Source organism: Oncorhynchus kisutch, linkage group LG4 (assembly GCF_002021735.2).
Source record: "Oncorhynchus kisutch isolate 150728-3 linkage group LG4, Okis_V2, whole genome shotgun sequence".
Lineage (NCBI taxonomy): Eukaryota > Metazoa > Chordata > Actinopteri > Salmoniformes > Salmonidae > Oncorhynchus > Oncorhynchus kisutch.
Genome location: NC_034177.2, coordinates 30,562,971 through 30,585,778, shown reverse-complemented (window position 1 = coordinate 30,585,778; position 22,808 = coordinate 30,562,971). Strand labels below are relative to the sequence as shown.

Here is a 22,808-nt window from a genome sequence, read left to right as displayed (position 1 = left end):
TTCAGACAATGGAAGTACTCACAGAGATAGTTTTGTTACAGTTTAAGATCAGTAAATTTGCGTTGTGCAAAATCACTCCATGAAAGTGGGTGAACACCTTGGGCTGAGAAAGGCCCTTCTTATTTTACTCTAAAAACAACGGAATGCTGTAATTAAACAAAGGAAATGGGTTCAACAAGGAGGATGACCTTTCCTTCAATAGGTTTCAGACAGATCATCACAAATGTGTACTCATTCCAACATAAGCTTCAGGTCCCAGTAATGTAATTGTCTCCTGGCAACACGGCTCTACAGAATCTCTAGAAAAACACCAGATTGCTCCCCAGACAACAGCTTCTAACGGCCATAAATACATCAACATTCTGCAAGCTCACAGAACACACAAGTAGGCTGTCTTGAGTCAGCATCGTTTTACAGGTGGGTTACAGTTCACATAATACTCCCATTTCCCCCCCAACAAATCACAATCTCAGCTCTGAGATTGTAACAAATTACTGTACTTTAAAGTCAATGTGAACCTTTGTTATCTTTGGCACAGGTAGCCTTCCTGAGTAGATAGGTGTGTTCTGTGTTGGAGGTCTGGTCTGAGAGGTGTGGAGAGAGGTGTTGGAGGTGGTTGAGAAGGGGACTGGTAGGCCTACCTTGGGCTTGGCTCTGGGTTTCAGCTGCTCCAGTTTCTTGGCTGCGGCTTCGATGGAGGCTGCCGCACCCAGCAGCTCAGTCTCTGCGATGACAGTGGGGTCCTCTGGGTCCACCCATTCTGACCCTAAACCACACCACCGAGAGGTCATAACCACATTATACAAATCCTACAACACAGAAATACATTCCCAGTTCAGACAAAGCCAGTTCACTTATGCCCTGTCTATACAAATGCCACCGCACATAACAAAATCCACATCACACCAGTCAAATTACAACACACAAACAACTCCACACATGCAATGATAACGAGCATTACACCTCTGAACATACAAAGCCAACCAGATCTACCTTTCATGTTTTCCACTCCATGTTCTGTCTATAGCGATTCTAATGCCTCAAAGTTAAATACGGTTAAATAAGAGTTTAAAGAAATATACTTTCAATGGATTATTGCCACTCTTTATAGGTTTTAAAGTGGCCATAAAACGGGACTATTTGGGAACAGCTTGGAAAAGCAGATGGAATGATGTTGTTGCAGATTATGTTGAACCCTGGGGAAATCTGTTCAGTCACCCTTCCCCCCTTCTCTACCTCCCCTCTGTGCCTGTGTGAAAAGTGATCTGCAGGAACCAAACAGCCCCATCTCTCACTTACCCCCATCTGAGGCAGGATAGAGAGAGGGAAAGAAGAGGCATTAGAGGTGAAATGGATAACCCCAGTGGGTCTTTGGCTGTAGACTGGGATCCAATTCTCACCCAAACACAATATTCTTATTTTCTATTGAACCTTTATTTTAACAGGGAAGACATATTGAAACCTAGATCTCTTTTACAAACGTGCCCTGTATATAAAACCTAAACATACACATTATACCCGAACTACACTACCGTTCAAAAGTTTGGGGGTCACTTAGAAATGTCCTTGTTCTTGAAAGAAAAGCACATTTCTTGTCCATCAAAATAAAATCAAAATGATCAGAAATACAGTGTAGACATTGTTAATGTTGTAAATAGCTATTACACCTGGAAACTGCTGATTTTTTTAATGGAATATCTACATAGGCGTACAGAGGCCCATTATCAGCAACAATCTCTCCTGTGTCCAATGACATGTTGTGCTAGCTAATACAGGTTTATCATTATAAAAGGCTAATTGATCATTAGAAAATCCAGGAGAGATGGTTGCTGATAATGGGCCTCTGTACGCCTATGTAGATGTTCCATAAAATAAATCTGTCATTTCCAGCTACAATAGGTTTCCAGCCCACCCGCACACGCACGCACACAAATGTACATTGTTTGAATAAATAGCCAGAATGGTATGTCGTGTTTCTGCAGAATGCAGTAGTCTGGTCGAACTATGCTCCTCTAGGTGAATGTGTGTGTGTGTGTGCGCATGTATGCAATTGTGTGTAGCAGCGCTGTGTACGGTCTCACCCTTCATGGCCTCAGCTGTCTGAATTAGCTCTGTCACACATCCCGCAACACACTTGGAGTGAACCGCCAGCTGCTGCCTCTGGTCAGCCGTGGGCTTCTGAAGCACCTGGACACAAACAGAGACACAATCTTCCTCATGGCAACATATGCCATCAGGCCAAGCTAAGAGAGGTTATGAGTCATAAGGTGTTGTCCGTGTGATGCATTGTATTCTCCATCTCACCAGCAGTACTTGCTCCAGCAGGTCGATGTATCCAGTGGTGCACTCTGACCCGTAGTGCAGGGCCTTGCTCCTTACCTCCTCACTCACCTCTGGATGACAGGCCGCTTGCTGGAAGAAGAAACAACAACTTAGAAAAGGTGACATTTTCTATGCCAAGTGATATTTTCAGCCTGGTAATATGCTCTGCTTAGTGATATGCTCTGCCTAGTCAGTGAGTCAATGTCTAAAATATAGTGTGACCACTAGTCCAGTGATGCCCAACTCCAGTTCTCCAGTACCCCCCAACAGTAAAATGTTTTGTTGTAGCTCCGGACAAGCACACCTGATTCAACATTTTAACTAATCATTCAAGCCCTCAATGAGTTGAATCATGTGTGGTTGTCCGGTGCTGCCACAGAGGGTACTCGAGAACTGGAGTTGGGAAACACTACATTATGATATACTATCCAGACCACAGAAGGCTGCTGAAGGCAGGACGGCTCATAATAATGGTCGGAACGGAGCAAATGGAATGGCATCAAACAACTGGCAGACTCGACAGCCTTGGTTTCTCAAATGATTGCCTCGCCTGGTTCACCAACTACTTCTCTGATAGAGTTCAGTGTGTCAAGTCGGAGGGTCTGCTGTCCGGACCTCTGGCAGTCTCTATGGGGGTGCCACAGGGTTCAATTCTTGGACCGACTCTCTTCTCTGTATACATCAATGAGGTCGCTCTTGCTGCTGGTGAGTCCCTGATCCACCTCTACGCAGACGACACCATTCTGTATACTTCCGGCCCTTCTTTGGACACTGTGTTAACAACCCTCCAGGCAAGCTTCAATGCCATACAACTCTCCTTCCGTGGCCTCCAATTGCTCTTAAATACAAGTAAAACTAAATGCATGCTCTTCAACCGATCGCTACCTGCACCTACCCGCCTGTCCAACATCACTACTCTGGACGGCTCTGACTTAGAATACGTGGACAACTACAAATACTTAGGTGTCTGGTTAGACTGTAAACTCTCCTTCCAGACCCATATCAAACATCTCCAATCCAAAGTTAAATCTAGAATTGGCTTCCTATTTCGCAACAAAGCATCCTTCACTCATGCTGCCAAACATACCCTTGTAAAACTGACCATCCTACCAATCCTCGACTTTGGCGATGTCATTTACAAAATAGCCTCCAATACCCTACTCAACAAATTGGATGCAGTCTATCACAGTGCAATCCGTTTTATCACCAAAGCCCCATATACTACCCACCATTGCGACCTGTACGCTCTCGTTGGCTGGCCCTCGCTTCATACTCGTCGCCAAACCCACTGGCTCCATGTCATCTACAAGACCCTGCTAGGTAAAGTCCCCCCTTATCTCAGCTCGCTGGTCACCATAGCATCTCCCACCTGTAGCACACGCTCCAGCAGGTATATCTCTCTAGTCACCCCCAAGACCAATTCTTTCTTTGGCCGCCTCTCCTTCCAGTTCTCTGCTGCCAATGACTGGAACGAACTACAAAAATCTCTGAAACTGGAAACACTTATCTCCCTCACTAGCTTTAAGCACCAACTGTCAGAGCAGCTCACAGATTACTGCACCTGTACATAGCCCACCTATAATTTAGCCCAAACAACTACCTCTTTCCCAACTGTATTTAATTTTTATTTATTTATTTATTTTGCTCCTTTGCACCCCATTATTTTTTTATTTCTACTTTGCACATTCTTCCATTGCAAAACTACCATTCCAGTATTTTACTTGCTATATTGTATTTACTTTGCCATCATGGCCTTTTTTTGCCTTTACCTCCCTTCTCACCTCATTTGCTCACATTGTATATAGACTTGTTTATACTGCATTATTGACTGTATGTTTGTTTTTACTCCATGTGTAACTCTGTGTCGTTTTATCTGTCGAACTGCTTTGCTTTATCTTGGCCAGGTCGCAATTGTAAATGAGAACTTGTTCTCAACTTGCCTACCTGGTTAAATAAAGGTAAAATAAAAAATAAAAATAAATAAAACTGGAAACCATGTGTTTGATGTATTAAATACCATTCCACTGATTCCACTCCAGTCATTACTACAAGCCCGTTCTCCCCAATTAAGGTGCCACAAACCTCCTGTGATCCAGACTGTATGTTATTTAGAGCAGTATGAGCCAGTATGTTAAGGTCTCCAAATACATTTTGATCCTTCTTTCCTGGTCTTTTCACTGATAGAAGTAAAGTATTGTGATGTGCCTGAAGGACATCATGTCTAATGTTCAAGGCTTAGTGACATCGAACCATGAGTGAGTCACACCAGCCATCTGAACTAGCCCCTTCTGTCCTGCTCTCACATTTTCCCTGGCAGAGCAGCATAATGGGACTGAATGCTGTGCTGTAGTGTCAGTGTGAAGCCTGATTTGACAGGGTTGGGGTGGATTATCACCTTGCAGGTGGTCAGCATATCAGAGATGGCTTTGCGGCTCAGGTTGGCTGTGGCGATGACGTGCTCCTGCTGGGCAGAGTTGCCCGCTGCCACAGCCTTGGCTGTTGCTGTGGTGATGCCCTTTGTCATGCGGATAAACTCTTCCGGCGTGGTCGACTTCTCGGGGACGTCCTTGGACTGGAACACCTGCGCACACACACAGCATGACTAACTGTGACTGCATTGACAGCCACTGAGGATGATCTACTTTGATGCACATGTTTGTGCATTATTACTAAGGGACAGGAGTTTTTCCTGACGTTATGACCTGACTCGAAAATACTCCTGGCGCTTATTGTTAGTCTTAAACAGTCAACAGTCAGCCCGAGGTGTAAACGACCACTGTTAGAGTAAATACGTAGGGTGGACAAATGTCCTAGTGTTATTGATGCTACTATAATTGTGAGCTAAGTGGGATGTGTTTGAATTGGATTTGCAACCTAAGTAAAGCCTGTTGTGGTCCTGAGGGTACACTGATAAGGATTAGCAGTAAATCACAAGAAAAACAAGCGGACGCGAATTTCAGGGTCTCTTTCCCCCTGTGTCTGCTACAAAATCCCTGATAAGACCAATGAGAATACTGCAGGGCTTTGGGGAGGAGAGGAGAAGAGGAGCAGCAAAAGTTGAAAAGATATCAGAGTTTAAGTCAAGTAAAAAATGGTTGTTTTTAACGGTTAGGTACGGCATTCAATATAGAGGCACACCTCCCTGGTTTTAACCAGCCTGGCAAGGGGAGCCTGTCAAGGAGTCTTACTGTCAACTCCTGTTTGATGCACTCAATGGTTGCCTCCAGTGCCCTTGTCCCACGAGTAGCCTCATCCTCCACTGCCTTGACCGTCTTCAGCAGTGACGTCACATTGGTCACCATCACCTTTCAGGGAGAGAGAGGGACTGTAGAAGTGGGGATGACACTCACAAAACACAGAGCCAGGCCAGCAGGTGGCGCCGTCTCCCCCCAGTACCAGAGACCAGACTGGGGTCTCGCAGTAGATAGAACACCAACAGAATGGAAGGACAATACTATACATACTATACAAAAACATTGAAGCAGAAACACAGACAAACTTGTTTTATAAGCAAGAACCCTACAACAAAACCTCAAACAGACCGTGTACAGCTTGTTTGTGAGGAGCAGATTGTGCCATGGAACGCTGAACATATTTCAACAAACCTAACAGAGCACTGAGGGGTTTGAGAGAGGGTCCCATTCGGAGGTCACCATATGTTGGAGGAATGAAAACAAGCTGTGAGCTTGAGCAGGTTACATGGGTGGCCCTAATTAGATTAAAACTAGAGAGGAAAATAAGCCTAATGTAACAGAGTTGCATATGTATGGCTGAATTGTTGGAGGATAAGAGTGATTGAAGGGTGAGAAGGATTAGGGGCGTGTCTTAGAGAGGTAATGCTTTGGTTATGGTTATATGATGCTGGCGATACAGTCAACCTATAAATCCTTTGATCTGGTCCAAGTTATAACCAAGGACAGATATACTTGGGGATAGGGCTGATTGCTGCCCCCTTTGGGGTGATTGCGTGCCCATAGTAAACAGAAAATAAATCTGTCAAAAATTGCTAATATATGCAATTAAAAATTATTATTGAATAGAAAACACTCTAAAGCTTCTAAAACCGTTTAAATTATGTCTGTAAGTAAAGCAGAACTCTCAGGGCACTCATTCTCCCAAACTCTCTCTTGTCATCATAAAAGTTGGCCCAACTTTGACATCATCGCCCCCACCCTTCCCAAGCACCTACAGTCCTGGGAACAGTAGGTGCTTGGGAACCGTTTCTATGCCTTCAGCGTGCGCTCACGAGAGTTTTGGCCAGCCGAAACCTTTCGATCACGCGAGAAAACAGGTTACTCTCATGCGCGTTCTGCTCCGGTGATGTCTTTCTTCCAAGATTGATTAAACGATGCGTGTGTTTCTGTTCGTCCTGAGAATTGCTGTGAAGCTATATAACATGCTAACGCTGTGTTCTGAACATAGTTTGACAAGTTTAGTCGACATATAATATGTAATTTCGACGTTTTGGTGCGCACCCACTTTACTTTTTGGCTGCATTTCAACCGAAATATGTCGTGTTTGATAACCGAAAGACACAGACTTCAAAACTAAAGCTGTTTTTGGTAAGTATAAACCCTTCCAGCTCTTCTGATGGAAGAACAGCAAAGGTAAGGGAATATTTATGTGTTAAATTTGGGTTTCTGTGGACTCCGAGATAGAGGAGCCAAAATGCTAATTCCTGAGCGCCGACTCATATTATAGCTTAGTGAACGAAATCTGTAATGTTAAAAATAAATGTAACACAGCGATTGCATTTAGAAGAAGTGTATCTTTCTATATATATGTAGAACATGCATATTTAGTCAAAGTTTATGTTGTGTATTCCATGTTAGCTGACGGCATCTGCCGAAGCCATCGTCATTTCTCCGGACATTTGAGTAGCATTTTTTTAACATGGCGTCATTGTAAACAGAGATTTATGGATATTTATAGCATATTATTGAAAAAAACATAAATGTACTGTAACTTGTTATATTACTGTCATCTGATGAAGATTTCAAAAGGTTAGTGAAATTATTTTTCTTTTAATCCTGCGTTTGGTGATTGCATATTTTGTTCAATTTGGCTATGGAAATTAGCTGTGTCTTCGGTGTGTCTTCGGTGGTGGTTTGACATAAATATGTGCTATGTTTTCGCGGTAAAACATTTTAGAAATCTGACTTGCTGGCTAGATAAACAAGTTGTTTATCGTTCATTTGAGCTATTGGACTTTAAATATTTCCAATAATATTTTTGCATTCCGTGCGCCACCGTTCCAGTTGACGGTGGGAGGGCTGATCCCCAATTGGGAACCAACATCTTTGTCAGGTTAAATCCCATACCTGGACTCGGGCTGTAAGGCCTGCGAACTATGAGGTCTCTGCACACTGCGAAATATGCTCCCAAGTCTGTTTAGTGTAATGTTTCCTTGGATATCCTCTATTAAAATTGAGAAAGATTACTGTGGAGTTCATTTGTGTCTCTGAACTGCTGGCCTATGTGTTGGTGGATATGGAGGGAGAGTGTGAATAGAAAGGACAGGGCAGGTAGGTTTGGCTAGGCTTCAGTAAAGCCCCAGTCAGTGGCCATCTCTCCATAGTGTTGGAGATAAGGAGCTTCTACAGTCCTACAGTCACAGTGGTGTGATCACAGATGGCTCAGATCTCACACCCACTGGGACAAGCATGAGTCACACACACCTGATACCCATCTCAGTGACAGTGGCAAACACACACGCATCTCACACACACACGCATCACACACACACACGGTCAAACACGAACAGCGATAAGAGAGTGTCATATCCTGCTGGAAACCGGATCCTACGTAATGATTTGAGAACCTGCTGCTGTGACACACACAAGACAGCATATTGTATTAGATACTGTATCTATAGATAAGCATATCCCTGTACAGGAGCTACATTTGTGCAAAACAAGGGCGGCTGAACACACAAATGCAGTGGGATATTCTCTACGTTAAAGATGTGTGTGTCTTACAGTACCTTGGCAGCACTCTTCAGCTGATACATGGATGGGTCATCCGCTGGCTTGCCTGCAGCACACTTGGTGGCACCGATGAGCTCAGCTAGAGCCTTGGCCACATCTCTCACCGCATTTATGAGGACCACCTGACAAGAGGGGGCAGGAGAAAGAGAGCGAGACATTAATACAGCACAAGTACAGGTTTATCAGGCCTACCTCAGGGCAGGATTTAACCAAGCCTGGCCTTATCACTTCTTCTTGGAACTATGATACTTTTAACAAAGTGAAGGGGAGAGATACAGCAGGAGGAAATGTATATAAGAGGGCTCGGTTACAGAATGGCTAGACAGACAGGTCTGTCAGGATTACCTTTATATAATACATGGGCATACAGGTTAAATTATGATTGGACTATTTGGTATGTGATATAAATATGTGTAAATATTTATTCAAAAAAATTGTTTAGTGTCTGAAGATTGTTGTAGTGTTACATTTATGTGTTGTCCTTTCAATCCAACAGGGTGTGGTCAGTGTATTACCTGAGTCTCTGGGTCGTCAGAGCCCATGCTGGTGGCCCCCAGTTTGACCACATCAGTGAGCATGGTGATGGTGTTGGCTGAGGACTGGGCGGCCTGGGCCAATCTGTCCTGACTGGATGCTGCCCCAGACACCAGCCGCTTAGTGTCCTCCACCAGAGCCTTGGCTGTCTTCAGGATGCTCTCCCTGAAGAACACCACACAAAATCTTGTAAAATACCCATTGGGAACAAAGATTTATTGAAATGAATACTCTATAGTCATACAGAAGCTGCAATTTATGGGAAGAAATATTCATTTTTCTCAAAAGAAAGCCATCTTGTATGAGGTCAAAGTCCATGCATTCTATTCTATTCCTTCACTGATCCATATTCCTTCACTGACCCATACAAACGTATGAAGTCCACAGAAACCTGTGGTTTCTGTGGACTTAATACGTTTGTCCCAAGGTTATCTCCTCAACAGAACAGTGTTCACCTCACTACTCTGTCCTGGTCTGGTCTCACCTGTGGTCTGCGAAGGACTCTTCGTTCTCAGGGTTGAGTGTTCCGGCCGAGGCGAACATGATGGTGGTGTCCAGGTCAGCGATGATGCCAGAGACAGTGCTGGCTGCTGTGATGCAGGCCTGAGTGCCTTTGTTACCTGCCTGCAGTGCAGACAGCACCATGGAAACCTAGACAGACAGACAGACAGACAACACAGGATTAATAACAGCACCTCCAGGTCGGTCTCAAAAACATTCAAACACAGAGCATGATCATAAACTAATCATACCCTCTGACCTTATTATGTTAAGAGAAAACGAATGAGCTTAGGCATAATATCTGCTATTATCTGTGAATGACAACCACCACTCAGGGTCCACGGCTTACAGTGCACGATCCACCATCACCAATTAACATGTTGGTAGAATCCTCATTTGATTAAAGCTTCCCATTTGCATTCAATTCAAGATGTGAATCAAGGTAATGGGAGGACCGACCGTGAGGCAATTGAGAGAGCTGGACTGAGCAGGGAGCTGTTAGGGAGCTAGCAGAAGGAGAGAGAGGGGGAACCGTGCATTAGCCTTGAGCCGCCTGCTGCTGCACAAACACGTTAAAACAATGAATCCGACGCTGCATCACACACACTCTCCCTCCCAGTCCAGACAGACAGACAGACGTCTGCGGTCCCTCACAAACAAACGAAAAGCCATGGGAGACGCATTCAAATGAGGCATAGCAAGGTTCAGCTCCCCAGTCCTCAAAAGCATTAGGCCACAAATGATTCAAGTCTGATATGAGCCTTGAATCAAATCATGCAGTGGGTAAGGACAAGAAATTCTGATGCCGACTCATTGAGAACCAGTGATATCTTCTGCTAGGTCTAGGGTCACAGAAGGGACAAATTGGTCTAATTTCACTATATAAGTACAATCAAGAGAACATAAACTAAAACACTGAACTGATATTAATCTTCACGGCTACTGTAGAGCACAAGTTGTTATCTTAACACAACACATAGAAAACATAACTCCAGTTTCATGACACCTACTGTAGGTCTGCTTGATTCACTCCCCCAGTTCTTCCCCCAGGGGAATAAGGGCTTTCAGGCACAGTGGAGAATGCTCCATTATAACAAACCATAATCCTGAGAGCCTATTCTCAGCTATTTCCCTGACACCAGAACGACATTCATACCATGACTCTTTCTTCAACTGAAATATATTTATTTGCATTCAGATAATAACATTGCAGACTTTAAAGTTATCACAATTTATCTCAAGGTTTAAGAATTACACTATAACAGCCTTCTTTCCAGCCTACCTTCTCAGTGACGCCACGGGCACACTCGATGAGCTCCCTCTTGGAGAAGCTGTCAGTGGGGCTCATCTGCAGGGCCCCAGCCTTCTGAACCAGGTAGATACATCCATGGCCCAGCTCCTGGACCCGCGTCTTAATCTGGAAGCCCACCTGCAAGCACAGCCAGCCAGTCCATCAGTACCACAGAGTCATCTCTGAGAGAGCTGCCACCCACCCACTCACTCCCTCCCGCCAGCCCTCCCTCCCTCCACAGAGCAGACAATGCCTCTTATCAGGCTGCTGGGTAAACCTGATTCATGGGTGGGTGGTACTTCATTACTAGCATCACTATAGGCCTTTAGGCTTGGAGGGGTACAATGTCACTATGGTAACAAGGATTTCCAGCAGCCAGTTATGTAAAGGGTATTGATAAGTGTGTGTTGTTATTAGGCTACGTTTTGACACATACTGTCGTTAGCGGCCCCCATCTCATAGCAGAGATGATCTTTAAACACAGACTATGTGGGTGCAGCTGAGACAGGGAGCCAGAGGTTTGAGATGTGAAAATATATTCCAGTTTGATTTCACATTATGGAGTACAGCCTCAAGGAAGATGCATCATATCAAAGAATGCCATCCACCCTGTGACATACAGTGCATTTAGAAAGTATTCAGACCTCTTGACTTTTTCCACATTTTGTTACGTTCCAGCCTTATTCTAAAATGTACTCAATTGTTTTTATTCCCTCAATCTATACACAATACCCCATAATGACGAAGCGAAAACTCGTTTTTTTTGTGCTAATTTCTAAAAAATGATAAAACAAAAATATCACATTTACGTAAGTATTCAGACCCTTTACTCAGTACTTTGTTGAAGCACCTTTGGCAATGATTACAGCCTTTGAGTCTTCTTAGGTATGACGCTACAAGCTTGGCACACCTGTGTTTAGGGAGTATCTCCCATTCTTTTCTCCAGATCCGCGCAAGCTCTGTCAGGTTGGAAGGGGAGTGTCGCTGCACAGCTTTTTTCAGGTCTGTCCAGAGATGTTCGATCGGGTTTAAGTCCGGGCTCTGGCTGGACCACAGAAGGACATTCAGAGACCTGTCCCGAAGCCACTCCTGTGTTGTCTTGGCTGTGTGCTTAGGATTGTTATCCTGTTGGAAGGTGAACCTTCGCCCCCAGTCTGAGGTCTTGAGCAGGTCATCTTTCCCTCGATCCTGACTAGTCTCCCAGTCCGTGCCGCTGAAAAACATCCCCACAGTATGATGCTGCCACCACCTCCAGATGGCCTCCTGAGTGGCGCAGCAGTCTAAGGCACTGCATCGCAGTGCTAGAAGCGTCACTACAGATCCGGGATCGACCCCAGGCTGTGTTGCAGCCGGCTGTGACCGGGAGACCCACGAGGCTGCGCACAATTGGCCCAGCATTGTCCGGGTTAGGGGAGGGCTCGGCCGGCTGGGATGTTTCATCGTCCTCTAGCAACTCCTTATGGCGGCCGGGCACTTGCACGCTGACGTTGGTCGCCAGCTGTACGCCGTTTCCTCTGTCACATTGGTGCGACTGGCTTCCGGGTTAAGCGAGCAGTGTGTCAAGAAGCAGTGCGGCTTGGCAGGATCGTGTTTCAGAGGACGCATGGCTCTCGACCTTCACCTCTCCCAAGGCCGTACAGGAGTTGCAGCGGTGGGACAAGACTAATTACCAATTGGATATCACAAAATTGTGGCGAAAAGTGTTAGAAAGTACGACAAAAAAAAAAAGTTTTCCTCCAGACGTAATGCTTGGCATTGAGGCCCAAGGGTTCAATCGTGGTTTCATCAGAGGTGGGTTTTGGAAAACTCCAAGTGGGTTGTCATGTGCCTTTTACTGAGGAGTGGCTTCTGTCTGCCACTCTACCATAAAAGGCCTGATTGGTGGAGTGCTGCAGAGATGGTTGTCCTTCTGGAAGGTTCTGTCAGAGTGGCCATCGGGTTCTTGGTCACCTCCCTGACCAAGGACCTTCTCCCCCGATTGCTCAGTTTGGCTGGGCGGCCAGCTCTAGAAAGTCTTGGTGGTTCCAAACTTCTTCCCTTTAAGAATGATGGAGGCCACTGTGTTCTTGGGGACCTTCAATGCTGCAGACATTTTTTGTAACCCTTCCCCAGACACAATCCTGTTTCGGAGCTCTACGGACAATTCCTTCAACCTCAAGGCTTGGTCTTTTCTCTGACATGCACTGTCAACTGTGGGACCTTATATAAACAGGTGTGTGTCTTCCCAAATCATGTCCAATCAATTGAATTTACCACAGGTGGACTCCAATCAAGATGTAGAATCATCTCAAGGATGAAGAATGGAAACAGGATGCACATGAGCGCAATTTCAAGTTGCATAGCAAAGGGTCTGAATACTTATGTAAACAAGGCATTTCGAAAAACCCGTTTTCACTTCGTCATTATGGGGTATTGTGTGCAGATTGATGAGGAAAACAATTTATTTAATCCATTTTAGAATAAGGCTGTATCTTTAGTATATCTGTACATACAGTGCCTTCAGAAAGTATTCACACCCCTCGACTTTTTCCACACGAAATATCAATTTTGTGTCACTGGTCTACACACAATACACCATAATGTCAAAGTGGAATTGTGTTTTTAGAATTTTTTAAAAAATGTATAAAAAATGAAAAGCTGAAATATTTTGAGTCCGTAAGTATTCAACCTCTGTTATGGCAAGCCTAAATTTCAGGAGTAAAGTCACATAAGTTCCATGGACTCTGTGTGCAATAGTACAGTTTAACATGATTTTTGAAAAACTACTTCATCTCCGTACCCCACACATACAGATAATTGTAAGGTCCTTCAGTCGAGCAGGTAATTTCAAACACAGATTCAACCACAAAGACCAGGCAGGTTTTCCAATGCATCACAAAGAAGGGCACCTATTGGTAGATGGATAAAAAAAAAGCAGACATTGAATATCCCTTTGAACATGGTGAAGTTATTAATCACACTTGGATGGTGAATCAATAGACTCAATCACTACAAAGACACAGCTGTCCTTCCTAACCCTGTTGCCAGAGAGGAAGGAAACCGCTCAGGGATTTCACAACAAGGCCAACGGTGACTTTAAAACAGTTAGAGTTTAATGATTGTGAGAGAAAACAGAGGATGGATCAACAACCTTGTATTTACTCCACAATACTAACCTAAATGACAGATTGAAAAGGACGAAGCCTGTACAGAATAAAAATATTCCAAAACATGCATCCTGTTTGCAATAAGCCACCAAAGTAAAACTGCAAAAAATGTGGCAAAGACATGTACTTTATCTCCTGAATACAAAGCAATACGTTTGGGGTATCCCCAACAGAACACATCACTGAGTACCACTCTTCATATTACTTTCTAGCATGGTGGTGGCTGCATTATGATATGGGTATGTTTGTAATTGGCAAGGCCTCAGGAGTTTCCTAGGACAAAAATAAACAGAAAAGAGCTAAGCACAGGTAAAATCCTAGAGGAAATCCTGGTTCAGTCTGCTTTCCAACAGACACTGGTAGACAAGTGTACCTTTCAGCAAAACAATGACCTAAAACACAAAGCAAATATACACTGGAGATGATTACCAAAACAACATTGAATGGCTTAGTTACAGTTTTGACTTAAATCAGGTTGAAAATCTGTGGCAAGACTTCAAAATGGCTGTCTAGCAAAGTTCAACAACCAACTTGACAGAGCTAAAAATTAAAAAGACATTTCATTGTTTCAATATTGTAATCACATAATATGGATTTCCTTTTGATAGATATAGCAAAATTAGGTGCTGCTGAAAAGCAAACTCCACGGACAGCGCAGGGATGCTGATCCACACCACAGACTGCCTAAAACATAAACACTAGACTTACTTAAAGGATTTAGAGAGTCAAAATAGAAAGGGAGTGGAGGATCTCACAGAAAGGGAAAAAAACAGGAGCCAAGAAAATGGCGGGTCAGACAGGCAAAACACAGAGAGGCTGAGAGCAGGAACGACTTGGGTCAAACGTACAAGCTTCCCACAATAAGTTGGGTGAATTTTGGCCCATTCCTCCTGACAGACCAAGTGTAACTGAGTCAGGTTTGTTGGACTCTTTGCTCTCACACACTTTTTTAGTTTTGTCCACACATTTTCTATAGGATTGAGGTCAGGGCTTTGTGATGGCCACTCCAATACCTTGACTTTGTTGCCCTTAAGCCATTTTGTCACAACTTTAGAAGTACACTTGGAGTCATTGTCCATTTGGAAGACCCATTTGCGACCAAGCTTTAACGTCCTGACTGATGTCTCGAGATGTTGCTTCAATATATCCACATAATTTTCCTGCCTAATGAAGCCATCTATTTTGTGAAGTGCACCAGTCCCTCCTGCAGCAAAGCACCCCCACAACATGATGCTGCTACCCTTTTCCCTCCAAACACAACGATGGTCATTATGGCCAAACAACTATATTTTTGTTTCATCAGACCAGAGGGCATTGCTCCAAAAAGTACGATCTTTGTCCCCATGTGCAGTTGCAAACCGTAGTCTGGCTTTTCTATGTTGGTTTTGGAGCACTGGCTTCTTCCTTGCTGAGTGGCCTTTCAGGTTATGTTGATATAGGACTCGTTTTACTGTGGATATAGATACTTTTGTACCTGTTTCCTCCAGCATCTTCACAAGGTCCTTTGCTGTTGTTCTGGGATTGATTTGCACTTTTCACACCAAAGTACGTTCATCTCTAGGAGACATAATGCATCTCCTTCCAGAGCAGTATGACGGCTGCGTGGTCCCATGGTGTTTATACCTGAGTACTATTGTTTGTACAGATGAACGTGGTACCTTCAGGCATTTGGAAATTGCTCCCAGGGATGAATCAGACTTGTGGAGGTCTACAAGGTCTTGGCTAATTTCTTTTTATTTTCCCATGATGTCAAGCAAAGAGGCACTGAGTTTGAAGGTAGGCCTTGAAATACATCCACAGGTACACCTCCAATTTACTCAAATTATGTCAATTAGCCTATCAGAAGCTTCTAAAGCCATGACATTATTTTCAGGAATTTTCCAAGCCGTTTAAAGGCACAGTCAACTTAGTGTATGTAAACTTCTGACCCACTGGAATTGTGATACAGTGAAATAATCTGTCTGTAAACAATTGTTGGAAAAATGACTTGTGTCATGCATAAAGGAGATGTCCTAACCAACTTGCCAAAACTATAGTTTGTTTACAAGAAATGTGTGTAGTGGTAGAAAAATTAGTTTTAATGACTCCAACCTAAGTGTATGTGTATTTTTTATTTTACCTTTATTTACCCAGGCAAGTCAGTTAAGAACACATTCTTATTTTCAATGACGGCCTAGGAACAGTGGGTTAACTGCCTGTTCAGGGGCAGAACGACAGATTTGTACCTTGTCAGCTCGGGGGTTTGAACTCGCAACCTTCCGGTTACTAGTCCAACGCTCTAACCACTAGGCTACCCTGCCGCCCCTACTACATGTGACATGCTGGTAGAAATGAGGTAAAACTGATTTACCTTCTTGAGTGTAGGGGGCAGTATTTTCATACCCATTTTAAACTACCATTTTCACTTTTGGATGAAAAGCATGCCCAGAGTAAACTGCCTCCTACTCAGTCCCAGATGCTAAAATATGCATATTATTATTAGTATTGGATAGAAAACACTCTGAAGTTTCTAAAACTGTTTGAATGATTTGTGAGAATAACAGAACTCATATGGCAGGCAAAAACCTGAGAAAAAAATCTAACAGGAAGTGGGATATCTGAGGTTTGTAGTTTTTAAACTCAGCCCCTATTGAAGATAGTGGGATATTGGTAATCTTGCACTTCCTATGGCTTCCACTATATGTCAACAGTCTTTAGAACATTGTTTCAGGCTTCTACTATGAAGGGGGGCTGAATGACAGGGGAATAAGTCAGAGGTCTGCCAGCAGCCACGAGCTCAGTTACACGCATTCACATGAGGTAGCTTTCGTTCCATTGCTTTTCTACAGACAATGGAATTCTCTGGTTGGAACATTATTGAACATTTATGATAAAAACATCCTAAAGATTGATTCTATACATAGTTTGATATGTTTCTACGACAAGTAATATAACTTTTTGGAATTTTCGTCCGACCTTTCCGCTGGAAGTTGCATGTGCGTTTGGATTTGTTTATCAAACGCCCTAACAAAAGGAGGTATATAGACATAAATGATGAACTTTATCGTACAAATCATACATTTATTGTGGAACTGGGATTCTTGGGAGTGCATTCGGCAGCGTAGCCTAGTGGTTAGAGCGTTGGACTAGTAACCGGAAGGTTGTGAGTTCAAACCCCCAAGCTGACAAGGTACAAATCTGTCGTTCTGCCCCTGAACAGGCAGTTAACCCACTGTTCCCAGGCCGTCATTGAAAATAAGAATGTGTTCTTAACTGACTTGCCTGGTTAAATAAAGGTAAAAAAAATAAAAATAAAAAATAGAAAAAAATCTGATGAAGATCAAAGGAAAGTGAGTATTTATAATGCTATTTCTGACTAAATGTTGACTGCGCAACATGGCGGATATTTATTTTGGCTGGTTTGGGCTCTGAGCTCCGTACTCAGATTATTGCACGGTATGCTTTTCCGTAAAGTTTTTTTGAAATCTGACACAGCGGTTGCATTAATGAGAAGTGTATCTAAAGTTCCATGCATAACACTTGAATTTTCATCAACATTTATAATGAGTATTTCTGTGAATTGATGTGGCTCTCTGCAAAATCACTGCATGTTTTGGAACTACTGAACACGCCAATGTAAAATGAGATTTTTGGTTATAAATAGGCACTTTATCGAACAAAACATACATGTATTGTCTTATATGAAGTCCTATGAGTGTCATCAAAGGTTAGTGATTAATTTTATCTCTATTTGCGCTTTTTGTGACTCCTCTCTTTTGCTGGAAAAATGGCTGGGTTTTTCTGTGACCTAACACTCGTTTGTGGAGCTTTCGCTCTAAAGCATTTTTGAAATCAGACACTGTGGCTGGATTAACAAGACTTTTATCTTTAAAATGGTGCCTAATACTTGTATGTTTGAGAAATTTGATTTATGAGATTTCTGTTGATTTGTATTTGGCGCCCTGCAATTTCATTGGCTGTTGGCGAGGGGTTCCGCTAGTGGAACGGGGTTCCAGTCCTAGACAGGTTAATGTCCCGTTGGGAGGATAATGCTAATAGTAGGTAATCAATTTTATTTTCTGATGGCTGCACGTTAGCAAGGAGAATGGAAGGCAATGGGAGGGCGCCCAATCTGCGGCCTCTTTTCCGGTGTCTTTTCTTCATGCAAAAGGCGTGGATATGGGCATGTTCCAATGAAAGCAGGATATCCTTCTCATCGGACTCGTTAAAGGAAAAAGTTTCTTCCAGTCCGCGGTGAGTAATCGCTTTTCTGATGTCCGGAAGTTATTTTAGGTCTTAAGAGACGGTACCAGCAACAATATGTACACAATAAGTAAAGCAAATAAGTTACACAAAACGCAAACAAAAATTAAAATTGCGCAATTGGTAGGGAGAAAGTAAAGCGTCAGCCATGTTCTTCGGCGCCATCTTCAGGGTACCATGTATGCAGTCTTTGTTCAAGGTATGACAAGCCATGTTTTTGTTTACCTGGACACGGTTTCAAATGCTAATTATTTTGCATTTGTGGCACAAAACCAAAGCATTGATTGCTGTCATACCTTGTCCATAGACTGCTTATATGGTAAGGAAACCAATATGTAATTTTGTAATTCAGATGAACTATCCCTTTAAGTAGGCCTACACAATATTTTTCACGGCACGAGAATTGATATATACTGTTTTAACAACCAATGTAGTTTTGTGGATAGGTGTGACTGTAGGATTTCATGTTTGTATAAATCCTCTTGAGCTTAGGGGGGCGCTATTTCATTTTTGGATAAAAAGACGTTCCCGTTTTAAGCGCAATATTTTGTCACAAAAAGATGCTCGACTATGCATGGAATTGGTAGCTTTGGAAAGAAGACACTCTGACGTTTCCAGAACTGCAAAGATTTTCACTGTGAGTGCCCCAGAACTCATGCTACAGGCGAAACCAAGATGTTTCTGCAACCAGGAAATGAACAGGATTTCTGAGGCTCCGATTTGCATCATCTCCTTATATGGCTGTGAATGCGACAGGAATGAGCCTACCCTTTCTATCGTTTCCCCAAGGGGTCTGGAGCATTGTGACGTATTTGCAGGCATATCATTGGAAGATTGACCATAAGAGACTACATTTTCCAAGTGTCCCGCACGGTGTCCTGCGTGGAAATTGGTGCGCAAAACTCAGCTGCTGGTATTTTTCCATGGGATTCTGAGAAAAACCATGCTTCCACGAACGGCATATCAATGAAGAGATATGTGAAAAAACACCTTGAGGATTGATTCAAACAACGTTTGCCATGTTTCGGTCGATATTATGGAGTTAATTCGGAAAAAAGTTCGACGTTTTGGTGACTGAATTTTCGGTTAGTTTCGGTAGCCAAATGTGTAGTAACAAAACGGAGCGATTTGTCCTACACAAAGAATCTTTCAGGAAAAACTGGACATCTGCTATGTAACTGAGAGTCTCCTCATTGAAACATCTGAAGTTCTTCAAAGGTAAATTATTTTATTTGATTCCTTTGCTGGTTTTTGTGAAAATGTTATGTGCTAAATGCTACGCTAAATGCTAAGCTAGCCATCAACACTCTTACACAAATTTTCTATGGTTCAAAAGCATATTTTGAAAATCTGAGGTGACAGTGTTGTTAAGAAAAGGCTAAGCTTGAGAGCAGGCATATTTATTTAATTTCATTTGCGATTTTTAGAAATCGTTAACGTTGCGTTATGGTAATGAGCCTGAGGGTGTAGTCACGCTCCCGGATCCGGTATCGGTAGTTCAGAGAGCATAATGTTGCATGCATATTAAACTGGAAATCAAATACAATTATATATATAACATCTTTACAGACCACAAATCTATTGTGTTATGAATGACACATTTTAGTCAATAGGCTTCATATTTGTCTTAATCTTATAATCTTAACCAATAACCTTCATTGTATTGTTCATATTAAATCAACCCATCTTATGGAATCTGAAATGATTTGTCACTAAAAATATTGCTAATAAATTGATAAAATTTGTGTGAAATAATCCAATGTTTGTCATTGGTTTCATTACATTCTAGAAAGCCTGAACTGTAATCTAAAATATAGGTAACACCAGTGACAAAAAGGCAGCACAAGCTTTTTTAAATGTAATGTAGTGAAAATATACAATTATGTTAAGCTGTCATTTATGTTAATTTATAATGTTAAGATGTTAACTAATATCTGACTATAAGTTTACATTTAAAAAAAAGAATTACAATTTGTAAAAGTTGGCTGTTCAGAAAGCCACTATTTTCATAGAATGACCCAGTTACTAAGCAACAAGATATGCTAAATAAACGTCTAAAAACCACGTGAGGGCAAATAAATCAGATTTGTCCATTCACACAGAAGTCGCATGGCCAGGAATCAGATTTGTATCTGGCTTCAAACCACCCAATTCAATTTGAGAACATATTAGAATCAGATATGCACATTTTATTTTATTTGAGTCACTTCAAACTGCCAATGTAAACAAGGCTTTATATACTTAAGCAGAAAGACTCAGATCGCTGCCAAATGGCTAAGTATTGACTCGGGGGTTTGAATACTTATGTAAATTAGATACGTCTATTTTATTTTCAATACATTTGCAAAAATGTATAAAAACATGTTTTTGCTTTGTCATTACGGGGTATCATGTGAGAAATCAATTTTATAAATGTGAATTGAGGCTGAAACAACAAAATGTGGAATAAGAGGTATGAATACTTTGTGTGATATTTCTGCATATTTATTTCCTAGCATATGCAAATCTCTTGCATCTCAAATCTCTTTTGATATGTTGCCTTATAAAGACATAGGGCTTGCCTATAGGTGCACCACAGAGAAATCACATTCCATATGCCTTCTTAGAGCTCATAATGCAATATTTTAACAATGTTTCCTGCTTTGACAGGCACTGTTTGACCTCTCACCTCTTCTGGTTCTGCGGTGGCGGCTGCCAGGCGACCTTGGTGGGCTAACTGGCTGTAGTCTACAGTCACCTGAGAGGCCAGGCCACCCAGCTCCTCTGGACATGTCACTGACTTAGTCATCTGTAGACAGTCAGAACAAGGCCATAACATGTTAGAGTTTTGATAATAAGGATAATATAAAAAATAATATAAGGACACATTACATATTCAGGGAGTAGTTGTTTGTGCTCACCATCTCCTGAGTTGTGATGGCGATGGCCTTGGAGTATTTCACCATGGTGGTCTGGTAATCCACAAAGGATCCTTCTGGTTCAGGGGGAGTGCCCTCATTCAACTGCAGAGGGAAAACCATGAGTCATTTAATATATTAACTTTAGCTCCCTATTATTGTACATAATCTACACATATGAATACCAACCATGCATGTACCACGCATTTGAATAAATATTTTATTTATTCAATGAACTCTATGCATAAATATGTTGCAGAATGCAGATATCCACAAAAGGCCGGATGATGTGTTAGTTTCAATGCAGAAGTAGAAATGGAATTCACTGGGGTGGAAACATGTAGAGACCAACATCTGATAGAAGCAATCAGGCAATCAAATATAATTCATTATTAGGAGCGCCATCATCAAGACTGACAGATCACAGTGGATGGAGGGTGACAGCCAGTGGATAAGTGACAACTGTCAGCTCTGAGGTCTGGAGCTGACACTTCCCATCCCTCTCACCAATGAATGTCAGTTAGAGGGGCATGTTTTTCTGCCTGCACACTGTGGAGGAAACATCTTAAAGCAGTAGGAGGAAAGGTGTTAACAGCAGAGTTCTACTCCTGAGCTGTCTGGGGCCACAGTACACACGTGTACACCCATGCATGCACATATACAGTGGTTCTTCTTTTAAAAGTGTTGCGCTTATGCCGCGACAGTTTGTGGTAGATGGTGGTAAATTGCGCCATTCTGGCAACAATGGCTGACACTTAAAATTCTGTGGCACCCCGCAAGTTGTGCTGCAGTACGCCACGACTTTTAAAGGAAGAACCACTGTACACACACAACTATACAGTACGACACCCCCAGCTGTATAGTACACCAGCCCCCACTCACCCTGCCCATGGCCTCAGCAATAGCCTCCACCATGCCTCCCACCATGCCGCCTTCGCTGGCCGCCTCATTCAGCGTCACCATGATGTCGTCCACAGCCTCCTTCATCAGCTGGACAGCCTCTGCTATGGCGTCGTGGGTGTGGGCTGCCTGGACACGCAGTAAACCCACCAGACCATCGTGAAACTCAAAGATCTTCATCATAGCAATATACATGGCGATGCACACGACAATAAACTTATTCTACAATATATCTATATTGTAGAATAAGGTGCACACAAATCCATACTAATTTAGTACTGCTCCATTGCTCTAACATGGCTTTGTGCCCAGTAACATTACCTTAGGATTTCCACCTCCCTCCTTGGCAGCGTAGAGCATCTGCAGGGCGGACTCTGACAGGGTCTTAGTCTGGTCTAAGATGTTCATCTGCTGCTGTTGGTCCATGATCTTAGAAGCCAGGCCAACAGACGCCACAATCAGTGGCTCAAAGTAGCTGGCCAGCTGGGTCACCTGGGAGAGGCAGTATCATGTAACAGTAGAAGACACAGATTGGATAATTGGAGTGGATCTAGGAAACAGGAATTTCTCCCTATAGGGCAGTGGTCACCAACCGGTCGATCGCGATCTTCAAGGAATTCCTAGTGGATCACCAAACTTTTCTGTAGAAATGCCAACGATAAAGGCTGTGATAAAGGCTTGTGTATTTTATTTGTGTTGTGCTGTAGTCGGTAGGTGCACTTGATTCAGAAGCCCTGCCAACCGGGTAAGCAAAATGTTCCCATTTTGAACCATTTCATTTGTCTGAAAAGTCAAACTCCGCCTGTGGAAAAATCGAGTGTCCCTACTGCGCTGGCCAATCAGATAACTCAAATCAAATCACTGTGCCTACAGAGCTTCCATGACCCCGGCCACAGTAAAGTTTGATACTAGCCTACATAAGATTGAATAACTTTTAAAACCATGACTGCAGAGAGACTGTCAAAGAATACAGCAAAGAGCTGTTGTT

General features: G+C 42.8%; 1 protein-coding gene across 3 annotated transcripts in view; it reads right to left on the bottom strand.

Moving 5' to 3' along the window:
- LOC109889363 (talin-2) overlaps nucleotides 1-22,808 on the bottom strand; it is a 144,458-nt gene that overhangs the window by 5,462 nt on the left and 116,188 nt on the right. For 2 of the 3 annotated variants that reach the window (XM_031822773.1, XM_031822774.1), the window contains 14 exons: nucleotides 22,142-22,312; nucleotides 21,803-21,949; nucleotides 20,924-21,025; nucleotides 20,692-20,811; nucleotides 10,627-10,773; nucleotides 9,328-9,494; nucleotides 8,825-9,008; nucleotides 8,306-8,431; nucleotides 5,511-5,627; nucleotides 4,718-4,903; nucleotides 2,305-2,412; nucleotides 2,082-2,187; nucleotides 1,300-1,305; nucleotides 642-766 (listed from right to left, as the gene is read on the bottom strand). In XM_031822773.1, the coding sequence (XP_031678633.1) occupies nucleotides 642-766; nucleotides 1,300-1,305; nucleotides 2,082-2,187; nucleotides 2,305-2,412; nucleotides 4,718-4,903; nucleotides 5,511-5,627; nucleotides 8,306-8,431; nucleotides 8,825-9,008; nucleotides 9,328-9,494; nucleotides 10,627-10,773; nucleotides 20,692-20,811; nucleotides 20,924-21,025; nucleotides 21,803-21,949; nucleotides 22,142-22,312 (1,812 nt within the window). The remainder of the gene's footprint in view (nucleotides 1-641; nucleotides 767-1,299; nucleotides 1,306-2,081; nucleotides 2,188-2,304; nucleotides 2,413-4,717; nucleotides 4,904-5,510; nucleotides 5,628-8,305; nucleotides 8,432-8,824; nucleotides 9,009-9,327; nucleotides 9,495-10,626; nucleotides 10,774-20,691; nucleotides 20,812-20,923; nucleotides 21,026-21,802; nucleotides 21,950-22,141; nucleotides 22,313-22,808) is intronic. The other variant, XM_020480738.2, reaches the window with a different exon arrangement.